This window comes from Eimeria necatrix, genomic scaffold, assembly GCF_000499385.1.
Source record: "Eimeria necatrix Houghton genomic scaffold, Enh_scaff28, whole genome shotgun sequence".
NCBI classification, from domain to species: Eukaryota; Apicomplexa; class Conoidasida; order Eucoccidiorida; family Eimeriidae; genus Eimeria; species Eimeria necatrix.
The window spans coordinates 126939-152621 of record NW_013653353.1 but is presented as its reverse complement, the minus strand read 5'-3'; the positions used below and the strand labels follow the sequence as shown (position 1 = coordinate 152621).

Below are 25683 nucleotides of genomic sequence, written 5' to 3'. Positions count from 1 at the left end.
ACTATATTTCATCGCGCTTCGGTAAAAATGTGACCATGGCTCTGATGCACACTTCTGTGTTCGTGCATATCCAGAGCACGAGCATCTAAATGCATTATAAAAAGGCAAGTATGTTCCTTCAGACTCGGCAGCAGCTTCGTTTGCTGTTGCTGTTATTGTTGGCAGCATGCTTGCCCGTGATGCAGCTTCCACGCCTGCCGCTACGCTGTTCTTCAAAATTCATGGTGTTGGGGATCAACCTAATTTTCCTGTTTGCGTCTATTCATATCTTCGACAAGGAGATTTGCAGCGGCCTGAAGAGCCTGAGGGACACCTCTTCTCTTGGCAGCAAACCAGACGGGCTGAGAGACTCCCTTGATTTTTGCTGCATAGCTACGCCTCTTTTCGTTCCAAGTTATGTTCTTCGCTATTTCAGCTGCTGCTTCTCCAGCCGCTGCGTTAGTGGTTGCTTGACTCGTAGTTCTGCTTTCCTGCAGTCGGGCTACAGTTGCAGCAGCGACTGCTGCGGCAGCAGCACGTACAGATTGACCTCTGCGGATGCATGAATCGTGCGATGATTTGCTGGGCGTGTTATAGCTGCTGCTGTTATTGCCACTCTCAGCAGCAGCTGCAAGCAGAGAGGCAGCAGTGCATTTTCGTGTGCGATGATGCTGTGCCAAGGACTGTTTCTCCTCTCGCTGATGCGGGCCGGACACTGACGATAACACCAGTTCCCTGAAGTCCTCGAGGATCTGTGGTGCGGCTTCAAGAGGCAGTGCTGAGATATCGTCGTGGCGCTGATAGCTTCGCCGCTGTTGCCCATCATGTTCACTCCGCAGAACCATTGCATTGGACACAGCACATGCTACACTGCCAGTTTTTACTCTTTCTCCTGCTGCTGTACCCCCGCTGCCGCTTCGCAAAGTACAATTGATGATCGCGCCGATGCTGCGCCGGCGTCTTTGTTGCTGCCCTTCTTGTTCACATTGTTGTTCTTCTTCCTGTTGGACCCGTTGCTGCTGTTTCTTTTGAGTGGGAATCTCGCATGACGGCGTTGGAGGTGGCAGCGGCCTCTTCTCAAGGTGCAGGCGGAGGCCGTCTGTAGTTGATAGCCTCTCATCGTCGTCACCATACGCGTTTGACTGTCTGGAATCGCTACAGCTGCTTCGAAGGAGACGGTTACACGCATCTGTGGCTTCTTCTACGACTGCTGGGTCCGACAGAAACGTGTCTGGAGAGGCGGGGAGGCCCGTTTCATCGGCTCGCTTAGAAGAGGCAGGCACCACAGCAGAGAAAGCTTCGCCATCGGCAAAGAGAGGCTCTTTACCTTCGACGCTTTTGTGCAGTGCTGTCTCCGTTGCCTCCTTTACTGTTGTCTCCCCAAGAGGCTTCTTACTGCTGCGCAGGACACGAAAAAGGTTCAGTGTCGGCCCTGTACGTTGCTGCTGCTGCTGACTGGTTTTCCTACACAGCCGCTGTGGGCTCTCTCGTTTTTGATTCAGTCGAAGCTCTACTCCTGTGGCAGCCTTTGGAGTGAGGTTGTCGTCATCGCTGTGGGTGCCGCCGATGTGCGCATCCATTGCATCAGTGGAGCATGGAGCTGCACGATCGGCGGTGCAGTGCTCCATTCTCACATTTTCAGCGACAAAAGTAAATTCTCTTTGCTCTTCCTGTGAGAGAGGTGCTTTAGTAGTGCTTGCATCTGTGACAGCAAGCTTTTTGACCCGACGAAGGGCGCGAACAGCTGCAACCGAAGCAGCAGCAGGAGGAGCCTTCCGCTCTGCTCCGTTTGCTGCTTCTTGGTACTTTTTATTCTGTGGCTGCCTCTTTCGCTTGCTAGTAGACCCTTCCCAATCACTCCCACTGCTGGAGTCGCAGCTTATGCTACATCGGTCGCTCGTGCTATAGTAGTAGACTTTCTTTTTGCGTTTCTCCTTCTTTCTGAAGCTTTGATTGTGCATATCCCTCCTGCTGGTGTTACTGCCGCTGATGCACTCTCCTTCTCGTGTTGCAGCTCCGTATCTTCCCTTTCTAGACCTAAGGGATCTATGCGTCTGCTCTTGCAGCTGCAAAGGCCCTGCACATCTTTTGCTGTAGTCCGCCTCTGTTGCAGCATCTGTGACGGACACCACAGGAGGTTGACGTCTGCAGCTCGTACATGCAATGCAGGCACAACCGTCTCCCATAGTTTCTCGGCAGCAGTACGCAAATATTCGCCGGCGCTGTGTTAGGCCTGCGGGCAGCATTCTCTTGGCCCTCCTTGTACCTGCTGCTGATGCTGCGGACACTGCTAGCAGTCCTTCAGTTCCATTCAGGAAAAGTGGTTTCTTTATCGGGCCTAGAACTGCCGGTGGAGAAAGTAGCAGCGCGTCAGTTGCTGCTGTTGCTGCTGCCGCTGCTGCCACCTCTGGCGCTTCAGGGGCCCTGTCCAGCAGCGCAGCAGCAGCAGCGGTAGCGTCTTCGGCGGCTGCTGATGCCACCGCGATTCGCTCTTCGGCTGCAGCAGTAGAGTCTTCGCCGGTTGCTGATGCTACTATTATTTGCTCAGAAGGTGCAGTAAATACGCTTTTAGCGTCTTCCCTCGCTGGTACTGCTAAAATTTGGCCAGTCATCGGCAGTTTTTTATCTTCCTGTCCTGCATCTGCTGCCCAGGCTTGTTCTTGGCATAGCGCTGCTGCCAGAGGAAGTGCCGTTGTTGTTGCATCCTGCTTTCTTGTTACTTTGTCTGCTGCCACCGAGCTTTCGCCAGTTTCTGCATCTACGCCAATGCCATTCGTTTCTGCGCGCTCTGCTTCCTTTGAGTCTGCCGCTACTTCGTCAACGCATTGAGCAGCGTCGTAGCAGCAATGCGGGAAGCCACTGCTGACAGAAAAAAGCCCGCCTCTTGGCGATCTGTTACAAGCTCGTTGCGTTGCAGCCGCCTTATCCCCCTCGTTCTCAGCAACAGTGCTTCCTTCAGGGAGCTCTTGCAATGCATCTTCTGTATTGACAGCTTCTATCGTTCTCTTGCCAGACGCAGCGGCAGCAGCTTGAGAACGTGCCGCTGTCTCCTGTACCTTAGCCCCAATAACGGACTGATCATTGAGCTCAGCGGCAGCTGCTCTGTGAGCTGTATCTGCTGCAGTAACGGGTGATGCCACGCTGCTGGTGCCTTTGTGCGCCAGCATGCACCTCAACGCGCGCATCTTCCTTGTCCTTCTCAGCTCCTGCATTGTTCTAGTACGTCCTGCTTCTGCTTCAGCTAGCTGCTGGTGAGCAGTTGCCGAGGGAGCCGTGGTGGCAGCTTCTGAAGCAGCTGTGCCTCGAGGAATTCCTGCGTCAGCTCTGGCGACGTTCAACTCAAAACACGATGGGCTTCCACTGGTGCTAGTGAGATGAGAAACTGGACCTCTTGGGTAATAGACCTCAGCAGCGTTTGTGGTAACCCTTTCTGACACCTGTGGGTAGATTTCTTCATCAGACAGATCAGCAGCAGCAGCAACTGAAGGGCAATGCCTTTTAGGAAGCCCGCGGATTAAAGTGGTGCTACCGTGAGACATTCTCTCGCGTCTTCGGCTTCTTTGTTGCAGGAGTTGCCTCCTCTGGCGCTGCCGCCGTTGACAATATAGCTGAATGGGCTCAATATTGCATTTCCGCTGTTGATCAAGTTCTTCGTGCTGCATTCTTTGAACGTAGTTGTGCTGTTTCTCGTTCTCTTGTAGCTCTACGTGTCCCATCGTCCTTTGGTACAGCTCTGCTAGGTGCATTTCCTTGCTTTGCAAGCCTTTGTGCTGCCTTCCACTATCCTGCATTTCTGGATGAAGCTCCACTTGCTGCTGCCTCTGGAGTTGCTGCAGCTGATGCTGCTGTTGCTGCACGTGGTGCATGTGCTGATGCAGTATATTGCGCTGCAGCTGTTCTTGCTCAGTGGTGTCTCTAGTCCACCTTCTCAATCCATGCGCCTCCTCCAATGCGCCCCCGAAATTCAAGACCTGAGGCGCTTGCAAATTCTGCGGATGTTGAAATTGTTGAAGACTCTGCAACTGCTGCAAATGCTGCTGCTGGGGAGGCTGGAAAAGCTGCTGCTTTAGTGGCTGCAAATACTGTTGCTGCAAGCACTGCTGGTGTATGTGCTCAGGCTGCAGCAAAGCATAAAGCGCCTGCCTCTGGGACGGCTGCACCTTTTGTTTCTGTTGACTTTGCTGCGGCGGTTGCATTTGGTAGGTCTGGAAGCTTAACGTGCGTCGTTGGTCTTCGTTCAGTTGCTGTTCCATAGATTGACGATGCAGGAATTGCTTTGAGTGCTGCAAGTGAGCAGGCTGTTGCCGTTCTATGCTCTGATGATGCACGGCTTGCTTTTGCAAGGGCTGCTGCACAGAATACGCCCCCTGCAATGCTGACTGAAGCGCTTTTTGCTCTCGCTGCAATAGCTGCTGCTCCTCCTCGTGCTGCGCGATCTCCAGTTGCTGCGTTTGTTGTATCGCCTCCTGCTGCTGTTGCTTTCCAGTGCAGATGCTATGCGCGCAGGTAGGAACTGCCGCAGCGCCGTCGTATAACTGAGGTGAGCTCCCTGTTTGTTGCCGCTGCTGAAACTGCTGCTGATGCTGTTGGGATTCTCTTTGTTGATGCTGCCGCTGCTGCTGTACGTGCTGTTGTTGATGCTGTTTCTGCCAGTTTCCTTGCCGCTCTTTCCACTGGTATGGTGGTCTTTGCTCAGGGTCGCGTTGCAAAGACGCAAGAAACTGAGGACTTTTTTGAAGAAGGAACGAAACAGCTCGCAGCAGTTGACGACGCCTGTTACAAGCGGTGAGAAGCACATGGCTCACTGAAACAGCAGACATTCACAACGAACATAAGGAGGCCCAGAATGAAACAAAAGCGGGCGGCAGTTAGCGACGCCTTCTTAAAGCTAGGAGACGCAAGTGGCTTACTGAATCAGCAAGCATCCATAAAGAGCATACGAAGATAGAGGAAACCGCTGTTTGCATGGGCGCACGTGCCCGCAGCCTCAAGCGTACCATGTTTCCACGTCTTTGCTGCCTGGTCGGCAGCCCCTTGGAGACCGTTTGGGGATTCAACGGAGTGTCCTGAAAGCAGACGGCATCTGAGTGCAGCCACTGCTAAATCCCTCAAAAAGCCTTTTTCTCCAAACGCTGAAGCAACAGCAGCTGCACCTGGTGGAGCTTTTTGGGCCAGCCTAGCAAGCCAGAGGCTGCTATCTGCAATCATAGCTGCTGCTGCCGCTCGTTGGTCGGCTACTCCTGCTACATTTGCTCTTTCCGGCAACGAAAGAATGCCTATGCAATCCGGCAGCGAGGAGGCAGCCGCGACGGTTTCATTACTTGTTGTACTGCTGCTTTTTCTGTTGCGTTTTATGTCTGCGGACCACAGAGATGCTTCTTGTATCTCTTGCAGTAGACGGCGCAGCAGCACAGTGCAACAGGGCTGCTGGGCGTGTGCCGCCTGGAGCGTCTTATTCAGCAGTTGCAGCAAATCATCATGCAGCTCATCAGACTGAATCTTGCCCGCAACTGACTGTTGCTTCTGTTGTAGTTGCTTTATCCCTTCTGCCGCTCTTGTTTGTGGAACTGTCGGCTCTCCTAGCGCAACTAGCACAAGTGCAGCAAGGTCATGGAGCTGCTGCAGTCGTCGTTGTTCCTGGCAGCTCCCCTGTAACATTTGCTTTTGATGCTGCTGCAACTGCCACAGCTGGCTGCACAATGGCGGGGAAACCGTGCTGGGTGCCCGCTGGAGTGCAGAAAGTCTCTCTCGTATAAAAGCCAACTGATCCAGTCTGTGCTGTTGTTGCTGGTGTTGGAGAAATTGCCCCAGAATTCGCAGCTGCTTCTCCATCATCTGTTGCAGTTGCTGGAGCAGCAGCAAGCGGCGGTAATGCTGCTGCAGCACAATCTTTCTATAGCAATTAGCGCAGGGCACCAAGGAAGCTGCAAGCGCCATCATGTCATCCTCAGCCAACCCTGCTAGCGGCGCTTCCCCAGTCAGCTGTGTGCGAAAAATGGACAGCTGAAGGGAAAAGCGTTCAGGGGGCAGAGTATTGGGAAATGTTTTCTTGGCACACGAGCAACGCAGGTCCTCCGCGGTAGTAGTTGCGACAGCCGTAAGAGTAGCAGCATTGACGGGGCCATTTTGTGTATCATTGCCTGTAATGATGAAGTGAAGAAGAGCGGCCAAACACTCGGACCTGCTGACCGAAGAGAAAGTTGACAAAATATCAGGAGCGACCTCTGTCAATGCATTTTCAGCCTGCGGACCTCTACTGCTCCGATGCAGCTGCAGTCCTCTGCCTAACTGCCGAATCTCTGTTGAAGCGTGCTGCTGCATTAACTGGTGCACTTGCTGTTGCTGCCGATCTTGAAGGTCCTGGTGCATCATTTGTAGTTCCTGCTGTTGTCTCCGCTGCTGGTTGGGCTTGTTGAGGAAATGGGGAGGGAGCATGGTTAGGTTCTCACTCTCGCGAGGCCACTCGTGCACTCGTCTGATGAAGCACAACAGAGCATAGCATTGAAGAAAGTTGTGGAAGAGGTATAAAAACACGTTAAGACAGATAGCAGGCTGGAAACACAGCTATCATGGGAGCTTTGAAGATATGATATTGTGAAAGAATGACGTATTTCAGAACACGGGGGAGTGGCATTTGGTGCGGCAGACTGCCACAGTGAAAAGCCAGACCGAAGAGATAAAGGGAAGCAGGGATAGCCTTGGTTGTGCCCATTCTTGTGCAGCTTGAGACTTTGCTGTGAATATCTGTTTCCATCGGAAACCTCTCAACCTTCATTTCTGCCCTCCAAATCTGCCACCACCTTTACTTATTACTTTTTACATTGTTGAGATGCCCTTACTGGCTTAGGCCTTCGCACCGCTGGCAGATCAGAGATTCCGAGAAAGCTTTGGACCTTCCAGTAGTGCAGCGTAAATGCAGCAAGCAGCCACAGCAGCAGCACAGAATCGTTTCGTCTAAGAACACAAGCATCGCATTGGAAGCCACGAAGGAAAGCCTAACTGTCTAGACGAGAATGGCTCAGACAATGGGTGGTTTGCAGTTACGAGCATTGCCTCCTGCCCAAAAACAAAGGCAAGTTGTGGCATGCCCTACCTCCATGCGCTGCCTCCAAGCAGCATTCGACACATTCCACCCCTTGCTCAAATTGGATTTCAAAGCCGCAGGTATCGACTTGGTGGGGAGCTCTCGGCCCCAATTCTATAGACACTCACAAGCAAAATCCAAACCTCACGCTTTATTCGTTGTATAAACACAATAAATGACCAACTAGCATTACATTAAGGATGCTGCGTCAGCCCTTCCGTGGATTGCCACTACCGTGTATTTCGTACCGACAAGTCGCAGTGCGGCCTGCTGCCACAAGCGTTGCCGCAGCCTCGCAAAGAGCCGCGGCCCCAAGTCAGCAAAGAGAAAGTCTCCTGCCTTCACAGCAACCCCTGGAATCGACGTTAGCACAAAGTGAGGCCATCCATTCACATACACCTGGAAAGCACAAGGGCAGCCGCGGGAGCAAGTTATGCTGCATGTTTCAAAAGGGTCGTCATTTTCTACGCTTGCTATCGTCCTGCAGTGGAGTTCATTCTCCTTCAGGAAGTTCGTCGACCCAGCATGCTGCCCTTATATTGCAGAGGCAACTAATGCATTTCCCACGCATCACAAGGGCGATTTTAGCACTCTCTTACCGTGTGTAGTTCACAGTTCTGTTGGAAGGTGAGTGGAGCAGGAGAATCCAGTCGAGGGACCTCAAAATGTCTAACAGCTGCTGCAGCAGATCCCCTATTTCTTCCCGTGAAGAAGGCGGAAAGGCACAAACAGTCAGCCGCGGGTAGCAGCAGAGGAGATGCTGCTGCTCCGGAAGAGACGCCCGCACCTACAAAGCCAGCTAAAACAGCAACAACAGCAGCAGCAGAGTCTCAGGGTCGATCAGCATGTAACCGGCTGCGGTCGCAGGCATTCAAAAGTGGCTCTTTTTCACGTAATTCAAGTGTTAGGCAAAGAGCTCGGAAAGGTCCTCGACTTTGTTCTCAACCAAAAACATAAATGTTTAGGCCTTCTGCATACAGGGTTGAGAGTCTGCGATTTCATCTTTAGTGGGTCAAACCTTACAAAGGATAGCTTCAGGTGAAAAGGAGAGACCGAAGCGAGGGGAGGAGCCGTCATTGGCAGCCAAGTTGGTGCTAACTGTCACTCTACCAACAACCTCACCCAACACCACTGGTACCTGCGTGGGCAGGTAGAATTTCGCAACACTGAAACAGTGGCCATTCAATGGCACTGAGACACTGAAAAGGAAAGAAACGGAAGGAAAGGTAAGAAGGGGCAGATATAGGAGAGTAGATAGATGGGGAGACTAATGGCAAGCGGGAACGCAATAGGATACAGACAGAAACACAAGTCACCTTATGGGTTGCCGGAATAGGCGCTGCGTCTTCCCGTAGGCGGCTCGCGAGCGCCTTCTCGTTCCAGGGTGTTCCCAACCTTAGGGGATGCTGTGGATCATCTATCTCCACGCACTCCAACTCGCTGGAGACAGCGACCCCGCCTGCTGCCGCTGTTTTTGCTGTAACGTCTCTTAGCTCTACTGGGCTGGGATCTGTTTTCGGGCTGCATAGGCACATAAGCAGTTCCATTAAGAGCAAGTGATCCGCCGGCACATCCTGTTGGTCATTTGCTTGTGATGAGGCCACGGCCGTACTTTCTGCAGGTTCTGCGGCTGTTGGTTTCACCACAGTTTGACTGCACTGCCCAGGAAAAGATGAGCTTGATTCTTTAGCAGGCGCAGCTGCTGTGGCTTTTGGGTAGCAAATCAAAATTCGCTCCTGGAAGGCAGCTTCTGGCACTGTATGCATGGCTTGTGCTGCTGTTTCTCCTGCTTCACCTAATGGCAGGCAATGGAGGCTGTTGCTGCTGAGCGTCGGAAGGCAGCTCTGAAAGTGATTCGGAGAGTCGCACGATCTCTCGCCAAAGACAGCAGCAGTTGCTGCTTGTGCCATTTCTGCGGCAGTGTCTTTGGTTGAAGGATTGGTAACGTGGTAGTTCTCTATATCCCACAACCGCTGCTGTTGAACATGCTGCCACAGCGGCTGTTGCTGCTTGTGAGGAGGCAGGGACTGCTGGAACGGTTGCAGCTGTTGCAGCTGTTGCAGCTGTGGTAGGGGCTGTTGCCATTGATTCTGCAGCATGAGTGCATGTGGCGGGCTCAGAGACGGCTCGAGAGGCTGCCATTGCTGTAGGTTTGGTTGTTGCTGAAGTTGTTGCGCCTGAAGCAAACGCTGTTGCAGCTGCTTATGCTGGCGAAGTTGGTGCTGCTGCAGCAGGTGTTGCGTGTCACTGCTAAAGGTTGGCATATGCTGCGCCTGTCTTGCCATTTGCTGGTGCTGCTGATGATGAAACTGAAAAAGCTGCCGCCTCTGCAGAAACGCTTGTGTTTGCTGCTGCTGGACTAAATGCTGCTTCTGCACATTCTGCTGATGCAGCAGCTGCTGTGGCTGCTGCGGTTGCCATTGTTGTAACCTCTGTACGTGGTGCTTTGCTTGTAATACCTGTTGTCTGCGACGTTCCACTTCGTTCCGCATTTCTTGAGGGGTTGAAGGACGGATGCGTACTACTTCTGCCGCTGTGGTTATTACATTTGTTGCTTGTGCTGCTGTTGCAGCTCCTGCAATGCTCGTGGTTGCAGATCCCTGCAAGCTCGATTGGGGTCCCCAAGGAGGCCGTCGCAAATCGTCTGTAAGCGTCGCAGTCGCTGGGCGGCCATCGCTGCTCGCTGCAGCTGCGTTTGCCGCTGCTGCAGCTGTTGCTGCCGCTGCTTCAGTTGTTGTTCCTGTTGGTGCTAGTGGCCTCCAGCAAATCCCCTGTCCTTTTTTCTCTGGTGCCATTAAGCTTTGTCCACTTGATATATCTACTCGTGCTCCTGCGCCTTCAGTGAGGCGGAACTCGGATTTTCGGCAGCTAGTTACCGGTGCTGTTTGGGATCTTGTTGGTGGGCAGGTGAGAGCTCCTCCACATGCCTTTTCTATTTGCCGCGAGGGGGCTTCAAGGTAATTGCTTCCAGCCAGTTGTGTGCTGGTTTCTGTCGCCCTTTTTCCTCTCAGCAGTCCTGCAGCGTTTGTGTTGTAGCTGCATGGTGTATCTCTCTCTATGGCTTCTGCTGTTCCAGATACCACACCGCCCACTGTAGGGCGGAGCCGTGGGGAGGCCAACGGTACGAAAGTGCAGCCAGAGGCAGCTACAGCGATTCCTAGGGTTGGACAGAAGACAGAGTACACCGGAATATATTCGGATCTGAGTGACATTTGCACATCCTGCTTATCAGTGCTGCTGTCGTTGAAGCTGCAATCTCCATAGTGTGAATAGAGCTTTTTCGGGCGGGTTACTCTCTGCACTGCAGCGTTCAGCAACTCAATTCCATGTCTCAGCTGTTTGTGAGGAGATTCATTGCCTTGTTTGGGTTTTAGGATTTCTGTTGTTTGCTTGTGCACTTGTGATTGATGATCTTGTTGGTTCGACAGCCGTCTTCGGTGTTCTGGCTCCCCCTGGCTTTGCTGTGCTTCCTGTTGTTGCTGCACTTCTTGCTGGCGTCGCCGCTGCAGTGGCTGCTCTTGCAACTCATCAATTCGACTCAAAATGAAGCTTTCTACTTCGCGCAGAGAAACAGCAAAGAGCACCTCATGGTGCTTGTGCTGTTGCTGCTGTCTCCACGTACCGTGAATGAGTTCCCGTTGCATTGGACTGCTGCGGCTGTGATTCATTTCTCCAAGAATGCAAGCAAGCGCTCGCCGAGTATGAGCAGGGACAACTTTCAGCTGCTGCAATTGACGAAGCTTCTCTGCAAGTTCAAAAAGCAGCTGTTGATTGTGGCCCAAATTGTGAGGGGAGGAGGAACCCTGAAATCGTTCGTCCAGCAGAGTTACCAAAATTGCATGAGTTTGATGTAGAATCCTCAGCTCTTCGTCTGTTTGATCCTCTTCCGCTTGCATCATGAGCTGCTGATGCTCCTCAATTTGTTGTTTTTTGGCTAGAGCAGGGTTTAGTCGTGTGCAAAGCTGCAGTAGTTTGCTGCTTCTCTGATGCAGCTCTGCAGCCACTTGCTGCTGTTGTTGGTGTCGCCTTTGTGAACAGTGTAGAAGGGAGCCTGTGAGGCCAACGGGACTCACAAGTTTCACATTACATTCATCATATAGGGCCCCATAAATAAGCCCCTCTAGCTGCTGAAGCTCTCTGAGCTGCAGAATCAACTGACGGTGTCGCCGCGCACTCGATTTCTGGAACGTTGCAGCTTTCTGCTCAATTTCCTTCGAGCCAAGTTCTGTTACTTGGTGCAGTTGTACGCTTTGCGGCGACAGTAGGACTGAGATGAAGGGTCCGTTTGTAGCTTCATTGGGTAAAAGCACAGCGGGTGACCTTGTGGCTTGATAGTCGCCTTCGTCCAGCTGGTCTTGAAAAGGTGTCTCCGAGCAAGTGCTGAAGGTGCTAGACTCCTGCTGCTGCTGCAAAATCTGCATTGCTACCAGCCCTTCTGTTGCGCCTGGCTGTTCACGCCTCCGCAGATTCGCCTGCTTCACACCAAGGTGAACCTGCTTGGCATCAACAGCCTGCCCTTTGGAAAAAAAGCCGCGCCTTTCTTTTCGCACCTGCTGCAGTTGTTGTTTCAAGACACCAGTTGGCAGGCTCCTAAACCTACTGTCTCTTATATCATTTTCGCCCGACATCTGAGCAGGAGCTTGCTTGTGCGAGCAAAGCAGTTGCCCACTCTGCTGCTGCTTATCATGGCCAGCAGTTGTTTCGCCCTCATAAGAAGCGTTTGACTGTTTCGTGTTACAATGACAATCCCCAAGGGTATTCCGGCTGCGACCTTGTGCGTGTGTGCTGTTGTTCTTGCAGCGGCTGCTGCTGCTTTCATTAGTGCTAGAGGCCCCAAACGTTTCAGGGAGGTCGTCCAAAGGCTCGTCTAGCGTTTTGTAAACATTACAAGTCTTACAAGAGGCCTTGCAATCGGCAATGACGAAAGGCACTTGCCAGAGCGGGTGCTGCGCTCTGTGGTCTGGATGGATCAACTCTGCTCCTGATGGTCCAAACTCCCCTCTCCTCAGAGCCTCAATCCGGCATTGGCAGAACCTCAGGTGCGACTCTCGCCTCTGTATAGCGTTTTCGGTTAGTTGCTGCAAATGCGAACAGTGGCGAGCTACTAAGTGAAGAACCTGTTGCTGTCTCTGCTCCCCCATAAGCTGCTCGCACAGCCTCTCCTCCAGCTGATGAAGCAGGGCAACCTCATCTTCTAGCGTCTGCCCAGAGATGTCCAAGATTTTACGGGCACTTCTGTGTTGCCGTAGAAATATTATTATATGCTGTAGTTGCTGTTGTTGCTGCTGGATCTCTTTCCCGTATTCCACAAGCAGTTGGCGTTGCTGCAATAAGGCGGCAAGCACATGTGTGTCTGCTGCATGGCGCTTCTCGACAATATTTTTATGGGTCTCCCATCTTCTTAGATCCCTTACTATTTGCTCGTGCCTTTGAGAGAGTTGCCCCTGCGTTTTCTGCGTCTGCTGCTGCTGGTTGGGCTGCTGCTGCTGCTGGAGCTGGCAACCAAACGGCAAATTATGCTGTTCGGGTTCTAGCTGGCCACTCCACAATTGGTCAGATCCATTGATTCTGCTGGCCTTGTTAAGCGCAGCAAAGATTCTGTCAAGCGCCAGTTTCAGGAGGTTCACTGAGCAACCCTCGATGACTTGGCCCCCCAGAAGTTCTGTTGGGTAGGACTCGTGCAGCGAGTAGTGCCCCATTCCGTCTCATCGGAAACTGGAGACCTCCTCTACTTCGTGAGTAAGCTTTGCACTCCCAAAGGGCTGGAGAGGAGGACAAGGCACGAGACCGGAGATATTCTACAGTAGAGGATGCTGGCGTTGGCTCCCCCGCGTCCAGACACACTGTTTTCTTGCTCTCTATCTTATGGCTTACTACATTTGACAGAAGTATACTGAGCTTTCATCACGCTCGTCCTCAGTAAGATCCGAATAATATCATTGAATCTCTCCGGCACCAGTGGAAAGCTCCGTTGGGCAAATACAAATCAGAGGGGCCAAGTCAAACACACAGTAGAGTTAACATGATTCGCATAGCAACAATTTTTTTAGAGTTGAAGGACCTTGATTTCAGACGATGCAACTTCTGTGGGAGCTCACACCAAGTGCACGCCTGCGTCGGATGGAAGGGGGCTCAGTCAATTACTTACTCGTCAAATGAAAGACGATCCATGCCAATTAATATTATCCGTATGACTTAAGAGTAAGAATCGAAGAAATCGACCTCAAAGGAAGAGCAACCGGCAGCTCAACATGTAAAACGGACCAATGGACCATTCGTAGGGTGTAGGGTGGTTCTGGTGGGGTGGGGCAAAGTTGAAATGCTCGGTTGTGAAAGCGTGAAGAGCTAAACCACAACCAAAATGTCTCGTAAATTTTAGAAAATTATAAATGTTTCTTTGTGGTTGGAGCTTGTGAGAGCGCCGAAATACGCGATCAAGCCGCACACTGATCACTTAATTTCTTTGCTCATAGCTTTTTACGTGCAGAACGCACGCTGACGTTAAACAGATCAGCCGCCAAAAAAATTGGCTATATTTTCAAGTCCAATAAACATACCGCTCTAAATTTGATAACATTCGAATTTTGCCTGCATTTCTGCGAAATTAGGGCCTCAACTGACTGTTCTTCTCGCTGCCTTGCCGCCTACCCAAAGATGGGCGTAGTCACTGGATAATAATGGCCTTGCCAAATCTGCATCACTTCTTTAAGTTGCAAACGAGTGGAAATCTATTTTTTGTCAGAAGTCTTCCCGCCTGTCCTCGGCCATCTGGAGCTTCGGTGTCCAGGCTGTAGGGGTCAACACGGAAGTTTCGCATGATACTGACGTATCCTCTAGAGTACAACACTGCACAGACATTGCTCTGTGCATTAACATCCAAAGCATGTGCATAAACAAAACAGTATGTGCAACACAAAGGCTTATCTAGCAGATGAACACTAGTTGGGTGCACAAACAGGCGCCCCTCACACAGACGGCAGCGGCATCAGCGCCTGCTGCATAGGTCAAGAGACTTCACGCCTGGAAAAAGCATTGGCCACACACCATCTCGGTCTTAGTAACGGTTCTCAAGGGTGTCATAGTTCCAGGACGATGAACCTGGCGGCTGCCCGCGGAGCCAAAGTGGCGTGATGTGCATGGGCTTGTGGGCGCGAACGAAATTAAACACAGTACACCCGGACTGCATGCTGTCTAGAGTGTCTGCTTAAGAGGGAGATTTAGAAGTTGCAGAATAATGCTAGCTCTGCTGAAAGGTGTGGACTGACAGTGACCCTCTACTGGGCAGAAACTATTTGCAGTCCTCGTGTTCAAGCGTAGCGCGCTGAGTCTGATCATGTTCGATATTTATGCTTGAAAGCCCTGCTATGCGATCCAACTTTGTTTTCTAATTATGTAGTTCTTTTCGGCTTTGCAGATCGTAGAGAGACAGCGATGGGTTTGGGAAACTAGAACTGATCGCCGGGCTGGGAAGTGCACTTGGCTATTCAACCCCCGCGAACAGAATCTATCCTGCGCGTTTGGTAAGGTGGTGAGAGGTGTTGAACCGGACACACTAATTTATCGGCTAATAGAGGGCGTGAAGACCCACTACGCGATATGGAAACGCGCTGCAGGCCACACAGAGGATGAAAAAAGCCGTTCATCTCTCTCAGCAAGGTATTCCTTCTATTACGCGAACGATATGAAGCAACACTTTTCATGCAGCATGAATGATACCTTGTTGGGCATTCCTTGCTTGTAACGGCTGCAGTAAGCTCAAACGTTTAGATTCAACTGAACTGTGTTGCGCTTGCAGTGGACTTCCACCGACCCAAAGTCTATTGCAGCCGCAGCATACTATTCTGCCAAGGATGCTGCGCAAACCCTAATAACAAACTTTAGGCTCTAGTGGAAGCTTTCTCTTCTCAGGGCGACTTAATTTCGAAATGGGAAATACTGGAGTGTCACTTCTTTCATCCAGCCAAAACGCCGCGCCGGCGGTTCAGTGGTTGGCCGTAGCCTTCAAGTCTAGCCAACTTCAAGAGCTCAAATTGGCAAGCTAGTCGAAATTCTTCAGCTGTCAGCCTCCATTTCCGTAGCTCGCTGAAACACTTCTGTTTCTCTACATAAAGCTCCCGGGGAGATGCTGCTGTGTATTGCCTTCTGTAGCAGCTTCCTTTGATAATATGCATTCACTGCATGCACACAGAAGCGTACTGCACAGGAGCACGAAACCAGTACAAATGGTCGAGGTAACAGGTAAACCTGTTAGTCGTGGTAACAGGTAAACCTGTTACTTGCTGGGAGGAATTTGTTGTAACTGCTTTACTCTGGCGTCATCAGAAGTGAGACGATTCCCTCGTACCTGCTTGGTGACTGCTCCAGCGTAACTTTTGTTCCTGCATCAAACTGGTTCACAGCTCAGTGTTTGCCGTGCAGGTAACTTCGGCAGAATCAAGTAAGATATTGCAAAAAGGTGTGTACTTCAGCGTAGCACTCAAATTGCAGGCATGTGAATGCTTTTGACAGATTTGTACTGGGAAAATTCAGTCCAGATTTTCAGCGAACTTAAAAAGGGGGCTGTTAATGCGGTGCTTCTTCCACTTACCTGAATAATTTTCCCCGCATATTCTTATTATTACGATGGGACTAGAAGCAGCCTGCACCTTGAAAGGGGGACAAAATCTCAGCGTTGATTTGTAGTCAGTTCTTCAAGTGACTACTTTTGTTGCAGACCCCTTTTAAAATGCTGCGCTTCATGCCGAGAGAACCATCATTTCTGATTGTGTCTGATATTTCAAGGATGAAAGACGTCTTTGGCTATTTTGTTCGAAAAGTGTGACCTCTAAGGACCTTTATGACGTAGCAGGGACCTCTGTGGGAAGCTTTTTGCAGAGTAGAGGATCGGCAAGTAAGACACAGAAAGTGATTCCGCGCAAATTCAGCTGCATGTAGGAGATTGCGGGATACGAATCGTAGGAAGGTGTTTGTGAGAAAAATAAGATGTGTTCTTCCAACAAACAAGTCAAGCAAGTGTTGACATTGAGGCGCCACATGAGAATGCGAATTACCAACTTGTTCAGAACAGGATTTCCGTAACTCTGTTCGATGTGCGGACACGCCCGAAGAAATGTATAACAGAATGTTAAAATTGTTTTTAATATCCCCCCCTCGTTTTTTTGTGTTGGAGATTCTGTGTTCCCTCCGTTGCATCTACATGGTACGGAGCGGTTACCGAACCAATAGCTCGTTGTTATACTAATTCGAACGTCAACTGAGGGAGAGTTTGCGCCACCTGTATGCAAAAGCTTTGTACCTTCTGAGGTGTTTCACTTACTTCTTCGTAAAGTTACTGAATTTTCCATCTTAGACAAGGAAACGTCAGCCCCCGCGTGCCCCACGGTGACATCGCGCCGCAGCAGTAGCGCTGCACGCTGACAGGAGCTGGGACCATCTGACTTGCATTGTTCAGCCGTCGTTGTATGCTTTGTTTTCATTTGTTGCTTTTATTATATTGGGGGTTTTTGAAATCTAAACACAGAAAGTTTCACCATTTTTTCTAACTTAGGGTTCTGCTGCGCCATTGCTGCACAGGCTGACGAGTCGCTGCTCGGGGCCGGTCAGTTCAGGTTCTATCATCCCAGGTTTTTGGCCGTTTCCCTTCAACCTCGTGGTTTAATCTCAGCATCTCACCTGCTTTTCGCCTTCACTCCTCTTGCAAATCGCTACGCAGTTTCGCCTTTCTGCGCTTTGCGCGCTAGTCTAGGCCCGACTGACAGGTGCTAGTTCAAGACCGGATTTCACGCAACATACTGAAATTTTGTTGCAAGCATTTCTCGTTTTATTCTACCGGTTGTTTTATTTTTGTGTTAACTGTCTAATTCTTTCTTCATAGAACGATATACTGGGCAGTTAACGGCAGTGTCTCCGTTTTGTATTTTAAGGGGTTTCAGGAGTGGCTGAGAAATTTCTGTGGGAAGTGAATTGAAATATTCGTGCAGAATACCCCCATCAGCCAGGGGATCTTGGTGCTTTTTTATTTCTTCAAAAGGCGGCTTCGTGTTTCGGGACAAATGCGCTGTTGAGTCTACGGCAGACACCAGCAGTTTTATGTATCTTCAAACGGGCGCAGAATCCACCACGCGGATATTTGTGGTCAGCCTACATTGCTTTCTTTATGAAAACGAAAGGGCCCGCTCAGCACAGTCGGCTTCTTGGGGCGCAGCGTCATTATTTTTCGTCCAGGCAGCCCGGTTTGGGCGCATTTGTTCGTTGCAAGCAACTTCAAGATGCAGTACGCTTTGCTCTGCCCTTTCCTGTCAGCATCTCAAAACATTTTAAAAGCAAAGCGTTTTTACGATAGAAGTGGCTCTTGAGTAGCCGCTTCAACTACCCAGTCGCACCTCCTGAAGTAAACAACAGCTAAAGCGGCAGCAGTGAAGGCGGAAAGAGCAGTAATCCCCACATCTGGACCAAGGAGAAAGGCACTTTATGGTTTCGTCCTTTGTGTGATGTCACTGGTTGCTTTGTAGGGTATACAAGGCAGCTTGGTGCGTGTTTCACGCTCGGGGAAAATGCACACGCGGCAACAACTGTTCGTTTGCGCATTCTGCGGAGGAGCTTCGGCAATTGCCTGACCTGAGAAAGACTAAGTTGTGCAACGCATTTCTAGGGGGTCAGTGTAGCAACAACAACTGCTCCTATGCTCATGGCCTGCAGGAGCTGAGGGACTTCCCAGGAAAGAAAGGTCTTTGCAGACTGTACAGGGAAGGTCGGTCCAATGAGAAAACTTCTGAATTAAATCTCACTTTTTTGTACTTGGTGATTCCCTGACCTTGAGCAGGGCTAAATAAGCAGAGTTGCACAAATGTAGTAATGCCTATCATTTGCACTTCCATAATAGCCCGCTCTGAACAATCACAATTTAACATGTATGTTGCTTTTCGCGCCAGTGCAGTAGTTTCTCCGAAGTGTAAAGAAGCCGAGAAATTCTGGGGCCTAGTGCTAGCCTATCCGCTTGGATATATACCGTGCAATTCCGCTATCTCTGGTGAAAGAAATGGATCTCACTCTCTTTCCTATTGTTTCTGTTCAAGGCAAATGCCTCCACGGCTCCAGCTGCAAATACGCACATGCTCTCGGAGAATTGGAGGTGGGATATGTCTTTGCTCAACCATTTCACGAGCAGCAACAACAGCAGCAGCAAGTGATGATGGCCCACCGCGAGCAGCCACAGACGCAGCAGCATCAAACTCAGTCTTTCCTTCCTGACAATAGCCTGCCCCAAGATTTGTTGCTGCTGCAGCAGCTAGCAATGCAGCAGGCGCAAGGGAAGCTGAGTAGCTTTAGCAGCGCAAGGCAGCAGCAGCACCAACAACAACAGATGCTGCAGCAACACCAGCAACTGCTAATGCTGCTGGAGGCTGAAGCCGCGGGAAAGGCTGCTTTAGCCGCACAAGACCGACAAAAAGCTCAAGTGGCCCGCCGTCAACAGCAGCAACAGCAATATCAAGAGCAACCGCAACAACATCTAAAGCGTCAGTTACAAGATCCGCAGCGCCGCTGCATTGCTTCTGAGCTGGACATCCAGCACGGGCAGCAGCAAGAGCAGCCTGATGTCCTGCCATCATACCACTCTAAAATGGCCCCAGGAACCCTGCAGCCGCAGCAGAAAAAGCAGGAGGAGCCAACTCTACAGCAAGAGGCCGGATCTGTATGTCTCCTGAATCTTGTATTCTCTGCTGAACATAGCAGACTCAGTTCGCGCTGGAAGAGGACCTATGAGCCATTGCTGTTCTGAAGTAAACACAGTTGTTTGCTTGTCGTGTGTGATTTGCTGCTACAGGCTGCACGTTCCCCGGGCGCCCTTCATTTCCGTTCACCAGCGTCAAAGGTGCCAGCATTCTCTCTTCGAGCCCTAGCAACAACACAGCAGCAAGTGCAGCAGGACTCTGAGGAGCAACTATTGGAGAACTTACAATCCTCTGACAACTGGAATGAATTGCCTCCAATGATGCAGCTCCCAGCTAACGCTGCAGAAGGCACAGAGCAACAGCAACAGCAGCAGCAGCAGCAGCAGTCTGAACTAGAAGATATTGTATCACGGCAGCAGTCAATGCAGCAAAGGCTGCTCTTGCAGCAGCAGGCATTGCCTTCAGGGTATCAGCAAACCTTCCCAGACACGGCCTTGCAGCACGGATGGCAGCGTCCAGCTGCAGGTAGTGCTGATGAGGCGCAAGGAACTGCGACAACAGCAGCAGCTCCAGGATACACCTACAGGGAGTTGAGCTCTTGGGGGCAAGCTGTGTCCCGAAGCACAGCCAGCACTGCCACTGGAGACGACTGCTATTCGTTTGCATCTCTTGCTGCTGCAGCTGCAGTACGCAAAGCAGAGCAAGGCCTGAAAGTGCCCACTCCTGAAAGCCTGCAGAGACAGCAGAAGCCACTAACACAGCAACAGCAGCAGCAGCCCCAGGTTCTGCAGAAGCTGCCACAGCAGTCTTTAACCCGTCAAGGTCACGAGCTTTTGCAAGCAGTCGAGCTGCTTCGACAGCAGCATCAGCAACAACAGGGTGAACATGAAAGGAAAGAAGCAAATTGGGCGCTTCAGGCTGAAAGGTGCAGCGCAGACGTGGCGCCTGCCGTTTCACCTTTCGGCAGCTATAGCCTAAGAGAACTGCAGAACCGCATGACGGCTCTGACACTGCAGCCGCAGCAGCAGCAGCAAGAAGACGAGCCACTGGAGCAAACGCGGCAGCGGCAACAGCATCATCTCGAACAGCACCGACAGATAGAGGGCCTCTTGGCGCGACTCTCCCGGGAGCAGACGGAAGGCATTGGTAAGCAACTGGGTGGAGACAGTCTATCTTCCGTGGACACACAGCAGCAACAGCAACACCAACAGCAAATTGAGCAGCAGCAGCTCTTTCCTAAACTACAGCTCCCCAGTGGAGTGACTGGAACAGCGCCTGCAAGCTACAGACTTGGAAAAAGCCCTTTGCATCGCCCCGACGGTGAAGACACCCCCTGCGTTCAGCACAGTGCAAGTCACCCCACTTCTGCAGCAATACGGGAGCAGCAGCAGCAGCACCGGTGGCACGACTTCTTGCAGTAAACTTTCACTGAGAGGTTCCTGTGAGGCTTCTTTTTGCGATGTCTGCTCTGCGGCTGCAGCTCTCCACGATCGCTGCTGTACCCCTAGCACCGAGGAGTTGCAGCAATCAGTCGCAGAAGCTCAAAGCTGTGAATGCCGAGGGCCAGAAGCAGCAGGCAGCGCTCAATCCTGTTGCACTGGAGGCGCGCACTCGTGGCAAAGCTCACTCGGAAGAGTCTACTGCGAAGCTGCCTCAAAGACTAGCGACTATAAGAAGTGAAGATGAAGGACAGGAAAGCGATGAAGATCACTGCCGCTCTGAGCATCTGCAAGAGCAGCCAACTCTGGAGCAGGAGTTGACGAAGGGAAGGATGCCGCTTGCTGCTTAGCGGTACTAGGTGCCTTGCCTTCACTGTGCTCAAGACTCCCCACTGTGATATTCTTGACTACCAAGGAACTGCAGCATCAGCATCTTCTGTACATCTTCGCTGCTGAGCTTCCGAAACTAAGCCAACGTTTCCTTTAGAATGCGAGAGAACAGCAGAATAGTTAGCGAGGACTCGTTTACTGCCAAATGTGTGTGGTAACGCTCCGCCCCTATTTGCGGGAGTTTTTGTAGCAAGAACACATTTGGAAGGTAGAAGTGGAAGCAGCAACTGAGTAGTCCGTAGAGCTTTTAGACCCAGCAGAGACCACAGCGGCTCTTTCGGCGAGAGCCCTTAGCCAAAGTGAGGGTCTTACCTAGCGTAGAACAGGTATAATGCGTGAAAATACCTCTAAATTGGGTTTGTAAGTGATACGTTACGCAAGTATGAAGTGAGAATCATCAACGGGAATTCGTCGCGTCATTCTCTTGGCTCAGCCTTCTGCTAATGCTCCAAAAACGCAATTACCGTTCTCTGTTATCCAAAGTGTACACACGGTGAAGCGCAGCAATGCTACAAGTCAATTAACTATAGCAGACTCCATAGATTCGCTGGCAGCGCAGTTGCGCAGGGGCTTTTCGCCTTGCTAGCGGCTTTTGCGCAGTCACGTTGAAGTGCCCCATCATGCGTGGCGGGAACTACAGCAATATTCCACTAGACCAAATGACGTGATGATTATGTTTTCCCAGCGTCTTGTGGGCCGTGGATACACGCACCACCGGTGCAAGGGCAGAAGCTACAATGAAGACTTTATTGCCAAGATTTGTATTGTATGTGCAAACTGCACGCTCACACGTCCATACAGCGAAGCAGTGTCCTTCCGTTAACTCTGCTTTGCCTCGTGAGACATGTACGGGAGCCACTTAGACAGTTTCTACCGCTTCAGTCGACATGAAACTATTAATTGTTTCTACAAGGGCATTTTTGTTGAGCAGGGCAGTGACCATCGGGTTGGTAAAGAAACGTGACTCGTCCAGTATCCCCATGTTAGGCGTAGCTCGGTGCAAACGGGAGCCAATACGATACGAAGTAGATGGCCAGTTGGAGGAACGGATACCTACGCAGTGCACCGCAGGTTGAAATGCTGTTGTAAAAAGGGTGCGGGGCATATCAATTTGCTCACGCGCGTAGAGGCTAAAAGTGACCATAGAGAGGCATGAGACAGAAAATAACAACCGGGGAAAACCCGTGGAACCTGGCGAAAAACGCACTAAAAATCAGGTTGCGCTGCACCTCCGAATTTGGCACTATTCCAAATCTTGAGCATGTATGGAGGAGATACGAAGTGGCGCGTACCTGAGGTATATGTGTCCGGCACTAGCGTGTAAAGGTTCATGTCGGTGTAGTGCATCCCTTCGTAAGGCTCCATTGGTCTAGTTCCCGGAGCTTCAGCAAATAGGCTTGCAAGACCGTCCAGGTCAGGCAACTCTTGCCCCAAAGGCATCTCAACAAATCTGAAAAACAAAGTATTCGATGAAACGTGAGCACATTTGTACTCTGAAGTACGCTATGGACTTGCATGCGTTATTAAGAGTTTGTGCTCTCGGAAGCTAAGCGGGCTCTCTGCTCTGAAAGCAGCTTGAAGGGCCCGTAGTCAATAGATTGCCGCTCCACCTACCCACGGTCTATTTGAATGCACAAAATACTGTCCAGCTTGGATGCTAGAGTTGCTCGGCCTTCGCCTGCCATTTGCAGGATCTGTTGTTTCTGGGCCAAGCTCTCAAAGCACCAGACTTTCACACCTTCAGGCATACACCCCAGCACGCACTTTAAGGTCACTACGCATAAAAATAACGGCGTTTACGCAGCTTTTTTACCAGAAAAACATCCGCTCGGTATACTCTGAATGACGTAGCTCCTTAGTACAAAGTTTTAGTCTTCCACTCCCCACAAAACTCAACAGTACATCCCCGATGCGCTGTTCACAAAATGCTGTCTACGCGGCTGTCCGTCGCAATCTACAGAAGTTCCCCAGCCGTTCTTCCCGGGCTACTTGCTACAGTTTTGTCCCAGCCATGACATGCAGTAAACGGCATCAGCTGGCAAGCTTCATGCTGAAATGGCTTCGAAAAGTGTCACGCAGTTGAAGAAAGACAGCCACTTATGACTCACCTGACAGCACAAGGCTTTCAGCAAGTAGCCCTGCTAAGGCCCTATCAGAATCATTGCTTCTCTTCTCGTCCACGCTCATAGGGCCACCAAGAGGTAGCGTATATTGCGGCTGGTACAAAGACTGGATAAGCCGTGTCAAAATCAGCTGCCTTAGTCTACAAACTCCACAAGATCACACAAGCCAAAACATTCCAATTCGAGGCGCTCGTGTATGCAAGACCTACCATGAAGCTCAGCAACTTTGCTCTACGTTACTGCACACGCTATGACTATCCTCCATTCGGCGTACAGACTTCCTCAATACTGGAGCCCGCTGGGATTCACTGGGATCCCAGTGAATCAACCCGAAATGCTCTCATGCTCTGAACGCTCAAAGCCCTTCAAAGCCCATGTACTGTGCGGATTTGCTCCAAGTTCCTACCTGTTCAGTCTGGGAGCTTGTCGTACAACGCTCCATTTGATCGTCTCTTGGCCCAGTGTAACACTGTGTCTACAGATAGAATGCAAGCGATGCCACAGCGATAGGAGGCTGCCGCTATGCAAGAGCGTCTCAAACACTGGGTCTCCTCTTTTGTAGAGGGAATACATTGACGAAGTGTACAAATCACTCCCGTCCAAATCTGCCCTCAGCACTTGCGCTAGTTGGAACGGCTCGCGTCCCCTCCATGCCTTCGCCAGCGCTGCATCCTCTGCAGAAATAGCTGCGTACAATAGAACTTGAAAACGCCACAGGAGAATGAGTTGTCAAGTCGACCGCTTCTGGGAAGACGATGCAACAGCATGATAGGTGTATGCATCACGACGTTATCACATTTTCCGCCGTTGCCTTTAGAGCCATAAAAGAGTTATTGCTAGATGTCGCCGTCGATAAACAGTGCAACCTGGAGTCAATAAACTGTTTACTGTAAACGTGCTTACGTCTGCTTAGGTTTGTGCTTGTGAGGGGAGCCGGGCGCGAGCAAGTGGCATCCGGGTGAATAAGGGCCTCTTTCACATAACAAAAACGATCCCGCCCGCTTTCTGCAATAAGGGACATCAGTAAGAGTGAAGCCTTTTGCAGAAATCTGCTGCTTTTCTCCCTAAATTCGACAAATTCTGGGGAGTCAGAGCTCTCCGCCTCTTGCATGTCACGTCGCACAAGGTGAAGCTCCCCTGGAAAGCGCAGGATATTTGAAAGTCACGTAGTTACAGTAACATTTTGGGGAACTTTCACTCTCCCAGGCCAACTAAAGTACTGGTGTGGTTCTGTAGGTGAAATGCGCCTGGAGCAGCGAAAGGAAGTGCTTAAGAGACGAGAGTGTAGGTGGTTACGGGCAATATCAGTGGTGGTGTACCAAACTCTTGAGGTTGGGCAGCAACCTAGGCACGACAAAGTACACGGCTCACCGATTATTGCTAGCATTACTCTGGCGCACTGTGATGGAGAGAGTTCATCCCCAAGATTCTCTAAGAGCTCTTCCACTCGTAAGACGGTGAAAACATGAGCTAAATTAACATCGTCGCATATACAAGCCATTACAGCCGCTTGGAATGTGCGGCTTTGCCATCCTAGCCCCTGCCTGTCCTTGCCTTCCCCTAGGTAATGTTTTAATGCGGCCTTTCCCGCATCGATGTACATGCTGTATAGCAAATCGTCGGTTAAAAGTAGCCGGGCATCAAGTGATGCATGAAGCAACGCTCGCGACTTCGCCACATCCAGTCTCTCGGATGCAAGGCACAGTAAATACTCGAATTCAGCACGAAGAATCCACGCCATTTTCGTCGATATCGCTGCAGTTTCCTCAAGCACTCTGTGCAGCTGGTCAATATTTTGCGACTGTTGTACGCAAGCTCGTCAAAAGGAGAGTTTAGGCATGCTGTGTCTCGTCAGTTCATCTGCTTGGTTGGACTCAAATACTGCTGAGATCATTCAGCTGGTCGAATTCGCTTGCTTTTGCCTCTGCTCTGGCAATTTTTCCATCGGTAAGGCTAGGCGGTGCAGGGCTTCCTCCCAGCGTAGTCACCTCTTTCCACCCTGATTAACTCTACTTTGCTCTTGACGTCAATTTTCCACATAAATAATTCAACGCTGATTTCCAGAAGGGGCTCGCTAGCTGTGATCTTGCAGCGTGAGAAACTCGCAGTGGTCCAGTTCCCCATGCAACAACGTCCGACAATACCAGCGTTAACAGATACCTGTGATGAAGTAACAACGAATGTAATGAAAATAGTGCAGGAACAGAATGCATGGCACTGATTTGGTGATTCTGCATGACTGCTTTAGACGATGGTTAGTGGCCCGCTGAGGCACTTCAAGTTGGCAGCCGCTAGGAGCTCCCCTTAGTAGCCTCAAAAAGGGACGGCGCATCCGTTTTCGTACTTTCAGTTGTATATTTTTATTTAAGACTTAAATTACTTTTTACAATGAAGCTAAAAGCCGGAATTTGTGTAGCTGCTTCTCCCTGCACTTCCGGTCTTATCATCAAAGACATGATTACCTGCAGAGCAGCAACCGTAACCGCCGTTTTTTCGTCCACACAACTGTAAACCTACGGGGTTTCGGCTCTTGTATTTTATTTCTTACAAGCGCCTAGTTGCTGCTGCCATCAAACCTACGGAGGAGCCTAGACATTGGAGTGCCTAGTTGACCTTGTGGATGCTCTGTGTGGCAGTGCTGCTGGAGGACGATAGGAGAAGTCGTACCACGGCTTCCCTTTGAGCTCAATTTCCTGCAGGCATTGTATTGGGCCAGAAACTTGTCTCCATTTCAGGGGTATTAGGAGAATGGGATTCCTGGGCTTCAACGGCTTACAATCTAGAATGCTCTCAACTTCTTGCACGAAAGGCCTCCCTTTGAACCGCTGAATGATCGCTTGCTGTTACCATTTTGATCTTCAGTGGGATTTGACTCCCTGAGGCTCGTGAGGAGGCATCGTCTTGAGATTTGAAACCAGAAAGCAGTGCGCACCACAGCTGCAGACATCCGGTTGAGAAGGGATGATATAAGGCCGTACCCGAAGTTCACGCCAGCT

At 50.8% G+C, this 25683-nt stretch overlaps 4 protein-coding genes across 4 annotated transcripts; 2 read left to right on the top strand and 2 right to left on the bottom strand.

The window, feature by feature from the left end:
* Window positions 1–239: 239 nt before the first annotated feature.
* On the bottom strand, window positions 240–12762 carry ENH_00039560 (hypothetical protein, conserved; the record flags this gene model as incomplete). Its single annotated transcript, XM_013580591.1, has 7 exons — window positions 240–4783; window positions 4977–6454; window positions 7024–7177; window positions 7312–7462; window positions 7663–7862; window positions 8087–8201; window positions 8380–12762. 7 exons carry the CDS (start codon window positions 12760–12762, stop codon window positions 240–242), a joined length of 11025 nt encoding a protein of 3674 aa, XP_013436045.1.
* A 5489-nt stretch (window positions 12763–18251) lies between these two features.
* Window positions 18252–20156, top strand: ENH_00039550 (zinc finger (CCCH type) protein, putative; the record flags this gene model as incomplete). Its single annotated transcript, XM_013580590.1, has 2 exons — window positions 18252–18755; window positions 18888–20156. 2 exons carry the CDS (start codon window positions 18252–18254, stop codon window positions 20154–20156), a joined length of 1773 nt encoding a protein of 590 aa, XP_013436044.1.
* A 38-nt stretch (window positions 20157–20194) lies between these two features.
* Window positions 20195–20524, top strand: ENH_00039540 (hypothetical protein, conserved; the record flags this gene model as incomplete). The annotated part of the gene is made up of 1 exon (XM_013580589.1): window positions 20195–20524. The coding sequence occupies one exon, from the start codon at window positions 20195–20197 to the stop codon at window positions 20522–20524; it is 330 nt and encodes a 109-aa protein (XP_013436043.1).
* An 899-nt stretch (window positions 20525–21423) lies between these two features.
* ENH_00039530 (hypothetical protein, conserved) lies at window positions 21424–24428 on the bottom strand (the record flags this gene model as incomplete). The annotated part of the gene is made up of 7 exons (XM_013580588.1): window positions 21424–21617; window positions 21857–22014; window positions 22179–22302; window positions 22673–22827; window positions 23094–23373; window positions 23591–23824; window positions 24059–24428. 7 exons carry the CDS (start codon window positions 24426–24428, stop codon window positions 21424–21426), a joined length of 1515 nt encoding a protein of 504 aa, XP_013436042.1.
* Window positions 24429–25683: the final 1255 nt, after the last annotated feature.